The 11,947-nt window shown below is 33.2% G+C and overlaps 1 protein-coding gene across 2 annotated transcripts; it reads left to right on the top strand.

Annotated features, from left to right (window-relative positions):
• The first annotated feature begins 3,109 nt into the window (after nt 1-3,109).
• Nucleotides 3,110-11,050, top strand: LOC132607480 (uncharacterized). 2 transcript variants are annotated; one of them, XM_060321458.1, is made up of 5 exons: nt 3,110-3,215; nt 8,744-8,867; nt 8,960-9,091; nt 9,684-10,079; nt 10,750-11,050. In XM_060321458.1, the coding sequence occupies exons 2-5, from the start codon at nt 8,746-8,748 to the stop codon at nt 10,886-10,888; spliced, it is 789 nt and encodes a 262-aa protein (XP_060177441.1). In that variant the 5' UTR covers nt 3,110-3,215; nt 8,744-8,745; the 3' UTR covers nt 10,889-11,050. The 2 variants fall into 2 exon arrangements, with proteins under 2 accessions (XP_060177441.1, XP_060177440.1); XM_060321457.1 differs by having other exon boundaries at nt 3,111-3,215; nt 8,744-8,873.
• Nucleotides 11,051-11,947: the final 897 nt, after the last annotated feature.

The following is an 11,947-nucleotide window of genomic DNA, read 5'->3' as shown; positions in this document are numbered from 1 at the left end:
TCAAAATATTAAGAAGATGAGTGTATCATTTAAAAAAAAAAAATGAATTCATGACATAAATTTGAATGGGCTTACGACTTTTGGCTTATACTTTTGACTTATAAGTTAGAATTAAATATGGTGACAAAAGATTAAATAGGTTTATCAAACTTAGACTTGAGAATTTAAAAGATTAAACCAAGCAAAAAAAGAAAAATTAAGGTATTTAACTAAAATGCAAAAAATGACACCGATAAATATAAAATTTGAACTCCTAACCTCATTGAGAGTTTTGTACCCAATTATAACCACATTAACTAATACTTTTGAATTCGGTGCATAGTTTATATTTAAATATTTTTTTAATTAAAAAGTTATTATCCATGACTCATGGAAGGAAACATGAACTCTAGTCCGGAACTTATATGACCCAAAAACTAAGCAAGTGAATCAAAATATCCACTAAAAACAAAAGTTACAAGACTACTTTTTTCCTGCGCAAAAAGACTTAACAGTTAACGGCGTTGTTAGGTCCTTTTGCATAGGAAATTCATGCGCAATAAGTGTTAATATAAACCCTGACACTTCACCATTTTCAAGTCACTATTCACCTCCTTCATTTCCACTCTTTCAACATACTTTAGCCCCCCGAAAATCATGTCTCAAAGCTCTAAAAAGTTAAACTTTGCTATAAAATCCGATGTTTGTGAATGTGGTTATTATTGTAAACTAAGAACATCAAGGACCCAAGATAATCTGGGTCGTCGTTTTTGGCGTTGTAAAGTGCCCGAAATAAGTGTTTTTACAAGTTTTTAGGGTTTAATTTTTTTCACATTATCTACATATTTTACTTTCAAAAACTAATTTTCTTGTAATGTTTCTAGAATATGAATGGTTGCAAACACTTTCGATGGGAAGATAGCATTTTCATGGATAAAACGGCGGCGACGAAATTTAAAAAGCCTCATGTTGATACAGATACCGTGACCTCACGTATCACTAGAGATACCGTGAAGTTTGATTTGCAGTTTAAGCTTATGGAAGCTCAAGAAAAAATTGACCTTTTGGAGGTCTTACTAAAAGAATTCAAAGAAATAAAGTTTTTTCAAGGCTAACCTTAGAGACACTCGACAGGAGAAAATGCTTTGAAAGAAAAACTGAAATTTTGGAAGATTATTTGTGCTACCTTGTTGTTGTTTATTATTTTTATGTATTTTGTTTATTAAGTTTATTATTTCTATGTATTTTTTTTGTTTGTTATTTTTATGTATTTTGTTTTTACTAGTTGTACGTTTTAATGTATTATGTAATCGACACCTTATATGTGCTAATTTATTTGTGTTTTCTTTAAAATCGTGAATTGTTGAACTTTTTATATATTATTAACTCTAAGAAGCTTATACAAATTTATAATAGACTATAATAATCAAAGCAAATTAAAAACATACTAATTTTCTTCAAATTGATGACTTCGTCATAAATTAAAAATACAAACGAAATCATGAGTCCTTAACTTAAAATGACCCAAAAACTAAGCAAGTGAACCAAAATATAACCCCTAATCATAATCAGAATAGAAGTTTTCAATATCGTCCTCAGAACAATATTTTGAGTTTCTTAAGACATATCTTCTTTCTGTAGATGTTAGTTCTCTACCCGTTGATGATGCTTGTTCTTCGGACAACTTTAGCATGTAAAATCTACAACGTCTTGCTAGCATTTTGTTGTTTTCTTTTTTAATTCTTTGTACGGAAACCTTGCAAGAATGTGGATCAGTTCGAGGCATGGTCATTGAGAACCTTGGTGGGATTTGAAAGTTGAGAGTTTTCAAGTCACGAACAAGACGTCCTGATTCGGCATGCCGATATGCCCATTCTCGGCGTAACCGTAATAATATTCTCGTGGATCTAAATATTTCACATTGCAAAAATCATCATTACGCTCTATAAGAAGGTGGGGTTTCAAATCATCTATCTTGAATTCATTATTATCAAGATAACTCGATTCACCGAAATAACTGCTATGATTTGAGCTTTCATCACCACTGCTTTTCGAATCACTTGGAAGGAATACTGACCAATCTATATTTTTTCTACTAGAGATTGAATATGTTGTAGTTTAATAACAAACGAAAGGCTACTTATATAGTTGCAAACCCCCAAGTACCCTTGGGGTCGTCATTATGACCCAACCTATCTGCTTTATTATAAAAAAATATTAATAGGACCACGGGGATTCATCTTCATTGGACATCTCACAGTCCGAATTCCACTTGGATCTTAGTTTGACGTAACCATGTTGACCAAATTCTACCCCGAGACAACGTATTTTCATCCGATTGTTCTCTTTGCGAAACAGTTAAGAGCAAAATTATGTGGCATCGGAATATAGCGTTAGAAGTTATCTTATAGCATATGCCGATAGTTTCTACCCATTTGGTGATTAGGCTTACTAGCCAAATAGGCCATTTTCAATGATTGCTAATAAGGAGTATATCAGTAAATTGTGTTAACGCAAGAACTCAGATTCCCAATCAAATGGATGTTTCGGATAGGACATACTCTTGAAGATGCTCGACGTGTAAGGAGTTTGGCCATTGTTGACACCCAATTTTGGCCCTCCACATTTTAAATTAATTAGTCAAACTTCTTGAATTTTCAAACAAAGTGAAATAGCTATTTTAGATAGTCAAAAAATATTTTCTAAACTATTTTGGTGCTATTTTGCCATTTTTACTTGACAAAATATCTTAATATATATATATATATATATATATATATATATATATATATATATATATATATATATATATATATTTAAGTATTAATTGTGTTCAAAATAAGTGTTTAATTTAGTATTTATTTAAAATTGTCAAATTAAAGTCATTTATGACTTATTTGCTTTAATTAGTCTGTATTTGCAAAATAGATATTTTACTTTGTTAAGTTGAAGAAGCTTAATTAATTAATTGAACGATTAATTTATCTCAATCTTTTTAAAGATTTGTTTCGATTGGCTTTTTCCGTAAATTTCAATCATAGCCATTTACACTCCTAGACTAGGCCCTCTATACTGACCAAAACTTGTCCAGCCCAAATACAAAATAACCCGGCCCACAAAGCTTTTAAACACCCAATTCCCCTTTCATTTTTTTTCACAAAACCAGCAACCAAACGCTGCCCTAAATCCCTAAACTTCTCTCTGTATTCGCTTGCTTTTCGACTGCTCCGCAACAGGTTCCGTATTTTTATTTTTATTTCTGTCCATTATGATTTTGTATTATTAGCTGCTTATCATAAGTTTTAGTAAATTTCCTCTATGTTTTCAGTTCCTTTTTTTTTTATTTTTTTTCGTGTAGATTAGCTTATGTTGCTTAGTTGAAGTTTATGTGAGATTAAGTTTTGTGTTGTTTAGGATATGTATGTGAATGCTGATGATAGTTCATTTACAGTGATTTCTTCCTTATTTTCTTTCTTGTAAACCATGCGCCATTTAGTAATTAGTTTACCTCCATTATTATTTCAAGATTAAGTAAAATCAGTCCTTTAGTAATTACATTTCGTGCCATTATGTTTAGACTTGGAATTTCTTTAGCCATTAGTTAGTAGAAAAAAGCATGAATTCGATAAAACCGAACCGAACTAGTTTGGTTCGGTGTTTGGTGTCCACCGAAGTTTGATAAAACCGAACGCCCACCCCTACAACAAAGGTAAGAAAAAATACTAAAAAAGAAAGAGGACACACCGATTGATACCTCCATTTCAGTTTTCATCTTAGCATTAAATGACACAATTAACAAGGATTAAGAAACCGTTATACACTGGATCAAACGAAAGATTCAAGAAAACTTTCAAGTTTCCACACATATATGCTACCAAAACATAGTTAACTACTCATTCTGAATGGAAAAAAAAAAACATAGTTAACACTAGAGTAGGAGAGAAAGATAATAAAAAAGGGATGAAGAAAACAAAAACGGGAAGAACTAATTGAGACCTAATTTGAAAGATGTAAAGGAGGAAAGATTTGGAAAAAAAAAAAGTAGCAGCAACTTTAAAGCTGTAAAAAATAGCTGTGCGACCATGAAACTGGCGGTAAATGCAGAAGCGGCGGAGTTATGGTGGCCCAGCCTCGCAGGTCAATCCTTCGTCTCTTTAATATGATATTTACTTATGCGAACCCCTCTTAGGTCCGCCCCCGCTTCCAAATTCTTATGGAGTAATAGTATGTATCCGCATTCTGAAATGTAAGGGAGAAATAGTCCATTTAAAGACAAAATTAATACATGAACAAAAAATATCTTTAGCTAAAACGTGGTGTTGGAATTCGATAATTTAACGAGTGGAATTAACTCCAACACAGTATGCTGAAGCTCATTTATTTGCTAGAGTTTCACATTTCATAGATCTTGTGTTTTAGCTCAAACATCTGTTATATATAATTTCAAACTCCATGAATCATTCATTGAATTTAAATCTTTATTAGTTCGACCTCCAGGAATGATTCATGAAATTTAAACTTTCACATTTTAAGTTAGAAAATTTGATGGAGTTTCAAACTCCATGAATGATTCATGGAGTTCAAATCTTAAATTTATCAATTCAAATTGTGCGAACAACAATCCATGGGGTTCAAAGTTTCATAATCTAAATATGAAAATTTGCTGGATTTTCAAACTTCACGAATGATTCGTAGAGTTTAGTTATTTATTAGTTTAAACCAATAGAAATTTCATGGACTTCTTTTTCATTTTTTGACTAGAGATATTTTAATCAAAATTTTCTTTTCGCATCAAAAAGTGTATATCGTATAAATAATTTTGAAGAGCTAGCTAAACCTTAATTAGCAACAAAAAAAGGAGGATATTTTGTCAATTTCTCTCTACCTTAACTGTATTTCGCTTGTGATTGTCCAAGTTCAACTGTTCATAAATTGTTTATTTTTGTTCAATATTTGAGGCATTATGATTTTGTTCGCTTGAAGTTTAATTAACTCAACAGAGGTCTCGATAGTTTAATCAAGAGTTCGCCTCGTTATCACCCTTAACTTTCTCCTTTTATTTCGATTTGGTGGGATTTTCTTGAGTTATGCTTCGGAGCAATCTCCTTTTGAGTTCAACCATCAGCAGCTTGTAGACTGTTACACTCAAGTGTCGTATAGTTTATGAAGTAAGGTGGGATATTCAAGAATAAGTTTGATATTAAATTTATACTTTCAATCAAGCAAAGTATAGATTTAATTGAAAATTTAATCTTGAACCTCTTAAATAAAATAAATTTGTCCAAAAATTATAATCCCAGAACTATAATTCTCGAATAACTTAATGTGCGAAAAAACAAACCAATATCCAAGAAAATAATTTATGCATAAACTAATACATTTATATATGATAAATATACCATGTATTACTAATATCGGCATCATTGTATTAAGTATTAACGACTTAGGCCCAACTTTTGAGGTAAGTCCGATCCGTTGGACTTGGAACACAAACAAAACTTCTCCCTCACACTCTCCCCATACCACAGATCTAAGGTATTTCTATATATCTTCCTCATTCTTTGATTTTGTTTTTATCTGTTTTCTTAGTTTATTTGTTTTCCATATCCCTAATTGTTCACCTTATCTAATTTTTTCATCGTTAGGTTTCCTGTCGAAATTAGGCATATTTTAGGTTGTAGGTTGTGAATGGCTCAGATCTCTCAAGTGTGAGTGTCTCTGTTCTGCTAGAAAAAGAGGAATTTTGTGCTTCAATTTCTTTGGACAAATGAAATTACAAATCACAACTTAATATGATTGAGGAGATTTCAAAGAAATAAAATGCTTATTATAGGCAGAAAAAGGGTATGCAAGAGAAGAGAGGTAGAGCATTTTTGTGTCTTTCACTTTTTATAGCAGTACAAGTAGAGACTTTAGGTGCAATTCAATAATAAAACGAAGCAAAGTTTACCTTAACTAGTTCAGGATTGAGCCCTAGGGTCTTGAATCTATTAGTAGGCTTATATCTCGTGCTCGTAGGATTCTTCCTCTTTAAGAATTGGCAGGAAGTGAAACAATACTCGGGAGAAGAGACTTTGACTTTACAAGACGAAAGGAAAATGAGAGGACACATCCTATATTTGGATGTTCCTGCTTGTGTGTCTGTTAAATGGCAATGCCGGCTCTTAGTTGATTGATTATCACAAGTCCACTACTGAGCATTTGTTCCAATGGACCTATAAAGTTGAAAATTGGTTTAGGTTGCTCTGAAAGTTAAATAGTATTTTGTTCAAGTAAATTTGTTTTTGATAGAAAATGGAGCTTACATTATTCTCCAGTCAGTTTAGGCCATGAGTAGGCAATAGTAATCTTACAGTCAATGACAACTTAGTTGTTGTTCCAATGATCTTGCATATTGGAAAAGTGAGTTTAGGCTGCTTAAGATTTACTAGGTCTGGATCTAGAATCAGTACTGATAACTGGTGTAATATACTGCTGAAATACAGGGCCTCTGCCTGAGAATTAGAGCAAGAAGTGCTGTCCCACGCTCGACTGGTAAGCAGTTGAGTGGGGTGAACTGCCTTGTTTGTGCAAGTGATCTCTCTTGTTTTTTTTTTTTTTTTTTTTGGTTGCAAGAGTTCGGGGAACCAGGTTTTATCATGACTTCTTTGCTCTTGTTATTTCTCATTTTCGCATTGCTTTGATTTGCTTGTCTGTATCTGACTCTTTTCCCTTGTTTTCTTTTGAGCCGAGGGTCTTTCGGAAACAGCCTCCCTATCTTCCAAGGTGGGGGTAAGGTCTGTGTACACTTTACCCTCCGCAGACCCCACACTGTGGGATTCAACTGGGTATGTTGTTGTTGTTGAGTTCGGGGAACCAGGTCTCTAATGTACTGTGAAGTTTTTCCATTCTGAATTACCCGGGCTAGGGAACGTTTGGACGCCATCTCTTTCGTTCTGGCTCAAATAACTATTTGAGTTAAGGCAGCTTACAGCTGAAATCACTTATTTTCTCCCAACAGCTTGGCCAAACACCTCACCTTTTTAAAATAAGCACTTTGCACTTTTAACCTCTTAAAAGCTTGGCCAAAGAGGTTACAAGTGTTGTCACACGTCAAACAAAGTAAAACTAGTGTTACAAGTGTTGTCACACGTCAAACAAAGTAAAACTAGTTATAAATTGGCTTTTTACCAATTTTTCAAAACATCAATTTAACAGAGTAAAATGGCATCTAGATCTTTTTTTTTTTTTGGACAGAGGTGCAAATATACCCCTTTACTTTGCGATATAAAGCAGATATACTCGTTAAAAAAGTGGTTCATATATTCCTCTGTCGTTACACAAATGGTGCAAATATACCCTTTTTGCTGGCAATTTTTGTTATAAAAAATCCTTTAGCTTATTTTTGAATTAAAAAGTGTCATGTGGCATTTTTAGTAGACTTACTTTTTTAAAGCCACATGACAACTTTTTTCCTTGTGTTTTGTCTGCTTCGTTTAAAAAAACATATCTGTGACTTTAAAAAAAATAAGTTTACCCATTTATTTGAAGGACCCAGACCCAACCACTAGGAAAGAAAATTACCACGTGATTTTAAAGAAATAAGTCTACTAAAAAAATGGGTAGACTTATTCTTTTAAAGCCACGTCACATTCTTAAATTTAAAACAGGATAAATGTTTTTTAAAAATATTATGTCAGCAAAAGGGTATATTTGTACCACAATTTTTTTAGCAAGGTTTTCGTTTGCTGTAAATCGCAAAGTTGAGGGGTATATTATACCTTTTCCCTTTTTTATAGGTGAAGTAAATAAGTAGTGATTATCGAGTCCTTAAAGAGTTGAAAATTAGGGGTGACAAATCTGTTGCTTCTTAGGTTAAGCTATTCTTTTCTCTATATGTTTGGTTTTCAAATCTGAAATTGGACTTTCGAAAAAGAATATGTTGATGGGTTAATTTCCTCTGTATTCCTTACAAATTTCGATACCCATTTCTAGTTTTTAGCCTTTGTTGATCATATGTTTGAAGTTCTGCATTTTCTGCAGTTATATATTCAGTTTCTTGATTTTACCTTTTTTCTTCTTGCCTTTAGAGTTGAGGGCTTTGCAAACTTTAGTACAATACAGTCTTTGCCATTCACAGTTGTTTCTGTGTTGCATTAGGTTTCTTGTTTGAATACGGTAATTGTTCTCCAAGCTGCTAACTTTAGGTATTGTATGTTAATAAGTTATGTTCTTTGAAGTAATTGTGGATTGAAGAACTCTTCTTATTTCTATTTTTGTTTGCTGCTAACTTTAGGTATAACTTTATGTGTTCTAGCACACGTCTTTTTCATTTGGTATACTGTTGATTCAAGTTTATGTGTTCTAGCAAACCTATTTTCTTGATTGATTATAGTAATGAGTTATTTATCTTGGACAATCCTTACCTCTTTGCCCAATATCGATTTCTTAGCCGTGTTACATATTTATATATTATTTATTTGATTAAAAGAAATTTAAACATATTACTTCATTTCAAATTTCGCAATCTATTGTTGAAGTAAATAACTTTTTATTTCTTAGTGAATACGCTCAATCATCAAATGTGCCATATTTTCGGTATAACTTTTACTTGTTAATTCATGACATTAGTGCAGTTTTTTACATTGTAATGATTGAACTTACAATTAGCTTGTAATGAATTGAACTTACAATTAGCTTCTCCTTTAATAATCAACTTTTAGCGTCTCTACTCGCTAAGATGGCTAAACTTTTAATTTTTCTGGTACTTTGCTATTCCTTCCAGCTATGGAAGCTGATAAGTGGACAAGTTTTTCAGAAGGAACTAGTGATTCTGACGGCTATGGTGAGGATCCTGATGATGATGACCCTTGCTGTGCATATGCATCCAGTGATATACCCAAGTTGCAGTTCAGGTTTCATCTCATTATGTAGATAAATTATTAAAAATAATTTTGCAAAATATTTAGGATTGTGAATAGGCAAGCATCTTTTTCTTCAGGAAAGATATTTCAAGATCACGATGGCTTGATCCATTAGGAATGGCTGAGGTCGTGGAGAGAAAGGGTGGATTGTGGACAACTACTGGGATAGTTCGTAATGGCAAGATATATTGCTTCATTGAAGAGATTTTGTAGGTGATGAAAATTCTCTTTTTGTTATCTCCTATAGTTGAAGAGTTAAATACTACTGACTTTGATTACATGTAACTTGAGAATAAGCCATGAAAAAATAAGAACTGGGGTGTTTTCAGCATAAGAACTGGGGTGTTTTCAGCATACTTGGTCAGAATTCAAATTTTAGATCTGTTTGGCCGAGAAAAAAATGAAAATACTCATTTAGTATCTTAACAGGACCTCAAAAGAGGTACTATTTCTCTTGTTTTTATGTTTGCAAAATGGAACATTGTATAATTCAGCTAATAAATTGGCATACATTTCTGTTGATCCTTTCCTCATCAGTGATTCTGGGAGCTGATTTTGGTATAGATTTCTGATACTCCTATGATATTCTCATTACCCCTCTGGTTATGCTTGTGAACTTTAGTTGCACACTTGCCTGCTGCTTCAACATGTTAGAAAAATGAGTCTGGATGAAAAAAGAGAGTAAAACCAAATGGAAATTGTATGAAGAGATTGATAACAAGTATTTAAAGGCGAGTATTTTTTCATCTGACACGTTTATTTGTATTTGGAATTGATATGAAAATTTTATGTTTCATGTAGATATCTTGCCGAAATTGGGGCTCTACATCTCTTCAGTAAAGATGACACGCCCCTTTCTCTGGAACACATATACAACAAGGTTGCAGAAGGAAAAAATGGATGTTCCTTGGAATATTATGAAGCTTATAAGCACTTGAAATCCCTTGGTTATATAGTCGGGCGTCACGGTATTCCTTGGTCAGTGAGAAGGTCAAAAGTAAATTGTGTTATTAACCAAGACCTGCCGGAGACTGCTCAAAGTGGAGATGAAGAATCAAGAAACAATGTTATCATCTCTGAAATGTTTAGTAATATGCAAATTGCTGGCTTGAGACTGGCCTTTGACGTTTACCCTCCTAATAGCAGATTCAGAAAGTCTGCTTCTGGTGATCCCTGTTTTGTACTTTGTCTTGCTAGGTACGGTACCTTGTCAATGCATTCATTATATTATGGTGCCTAGTGCTTACTAAAATTTGTTGAATCATTGCCTTCTAGTATTTATTTAGCTGATTATAGGGGACTTGAAATAACTAGTTTAGCATTTCTATGGGTGAGCATTGCTGAATTTTTAATACTAAGATGGATTACCAGATTGGATAGTATTCTGGAAAAAAGTAGTTGCTTCGGAGTGTGTTTGGTATGAAGGAAAATGGTCTCATTGGAAAATGTTATCTTGCAAAACAAGTGAGTTTCTTACTTATTTTCTAGTTTTTGGTAAGCAAGCAAAAGTATATTATCCCAAGAGATCTATATGTAGTCTAGCAAATCACTATGGGAGTGGGATGGGGTTCGGGGGTGGGATGATCAAGGGTTGGGTGGGTGGGAGGAGATGATGAACTTGGATTGTCACTTATGGAACTTGTTTCCTTACTTGCACTAAGAAAGTCATTTTGCTCATCTTTATAAGGAACTTGTTTTGTTTTCCTAGAGAAAATGTTTTTCAAAACATTTTGACCAACCAAACATGGAAAAATTGAAAAATATTTTCTGGAAAATGTTTTACTCCATACCAAATACACCATTAATATTTTCCACTTCATCCCTTACCCTTGGACTATCTAATTCCCTCCACTCTTTTCTTGTGCAGTGAGTATCCACCTTCCAAAAAAGAGATTGAAGATCTCGAGAGACATTCTCATGGTATTCCGTTGAAATTCTGTCTTGTTGAGCATGGGCGTGTGAGCTTTTTCTCATTCAACAAAGTTGAGCTTCCTATTCTCCCATGATCCCTTCGAGCAAGATACAAATCTTGGCATTTGCTTAAAAGAGCTATGGTACAATTATGAATTTTAAGTTTGTGGATTGATGTTTCACCAATGTGTAATTGCAACACATTATTTAGATGATAATTATATCTGACTAATGAAACAGGGACTCATTTCTCTTCTTATGACAAGTCTTGTCTTATTTACCTTCAGTTCTTGTAAAAGCTTAAGGTTGATAGATGTGTTAGATGCCAACTGTACGTGTTACAAGGGTGAAATTTACTTAGTTAAAACTGATCTATCTGTTAAGATGAGTTATAACAGTATTTTATTTTCTTGTAAAAGCTGAAGGTTGATAGACTGCTCTATCTCTTTTAGCTCCTTTGCATCAGTCTGTTGACAGTTTGTCAATCCTTGAGTAAGGAAACTAATTTCATCAGCCTTCCCAACTTCTGAAACTTCTATTAACAGTGAGGTTCCCATTGATTAGTCTTTACATGGTTAATTGGTTATTGTTTTCAGGGATGAATTCCATTTTCATTGACAAATTATGGAGCACAATCCATTCTTCTTCGTGTCTTTCTGGTGATCTGGCTTTAGTATAATCACGAATGAATCTAAGATAAGATCTCCAGTACGAGCAAGTTCATGATCATTAATTGGATTACCATGGGATAAAAGGCAATCAACATAGTATAGTAGTAGTCTTTATTAGCTGTGCAAGCATGAATTGACAAGCAACCTTTTTAACAGTTCGAAAATGAAGTTTGTATGTAGTACTTGGTGTGTTCCAAATTTGTGGATTGAATTAAAAACGAATTTCAGCAGTAGAGGTAATAAAATCAGTTGGAGAAACAACCATTGAATTGACCAAAACGAAAATCCTACATATAAAGAGCAGAACAACCCACTGACTTATAAATTTTGAATTTGCTATTGATTATTGAAGTAATTAAAACAATATGAAAATTTGTTCTTGCGAACAAGATCTTTTATATGATCAGATAAGTATGGTATCGCTGCAGTACTGATAACAACTAGAGATGACATTGATGGGATGCAAGAAAGAAAGACAGCGAT

This window comes from Lycium barbarum, chromosome 8 (assembly GCF_019175385.1).
Source record: "Lycium barbarum isolate Lr01 chromosome 8, ASM1917538v2, whole genome shotgun sequence".
Lineage (NCBI taxonomy): Eukaryota > Viridiplantae > Streptophyta > Magnoliopsida > Solanales > Solanaceae > Lycium > Lycium barbarum.
This window is presented reverse-complemented; position numbering and strand designations above follow the sequence as displayed.

Excerpts from the sequence above, each read along its gene's own strand:
- LOC132607480 (XM_060321457.1), top strand. The coding sequence starts at position 8,746 with ATGGAAGCTGATAAGTGGACAAGTTTTTCAGAAGGAACTAGTGATTCT. Across the intron at positions 9,092-9,683 it reads TGCTTCATTGAAGAGATTTT|ATATCTTGCCGAAATTGGGG; the intron begins GTAGGTGATGAA and ends TGTTTCATGTAG. Across the intron at positions 10,080-10,749 it reads TTTGTACTTTGTCTTGCTAG|TGAGTATCCACCTTCCAAAA; the intron begins GTACGGTACCTT and ends TTTCTTGTGCAG.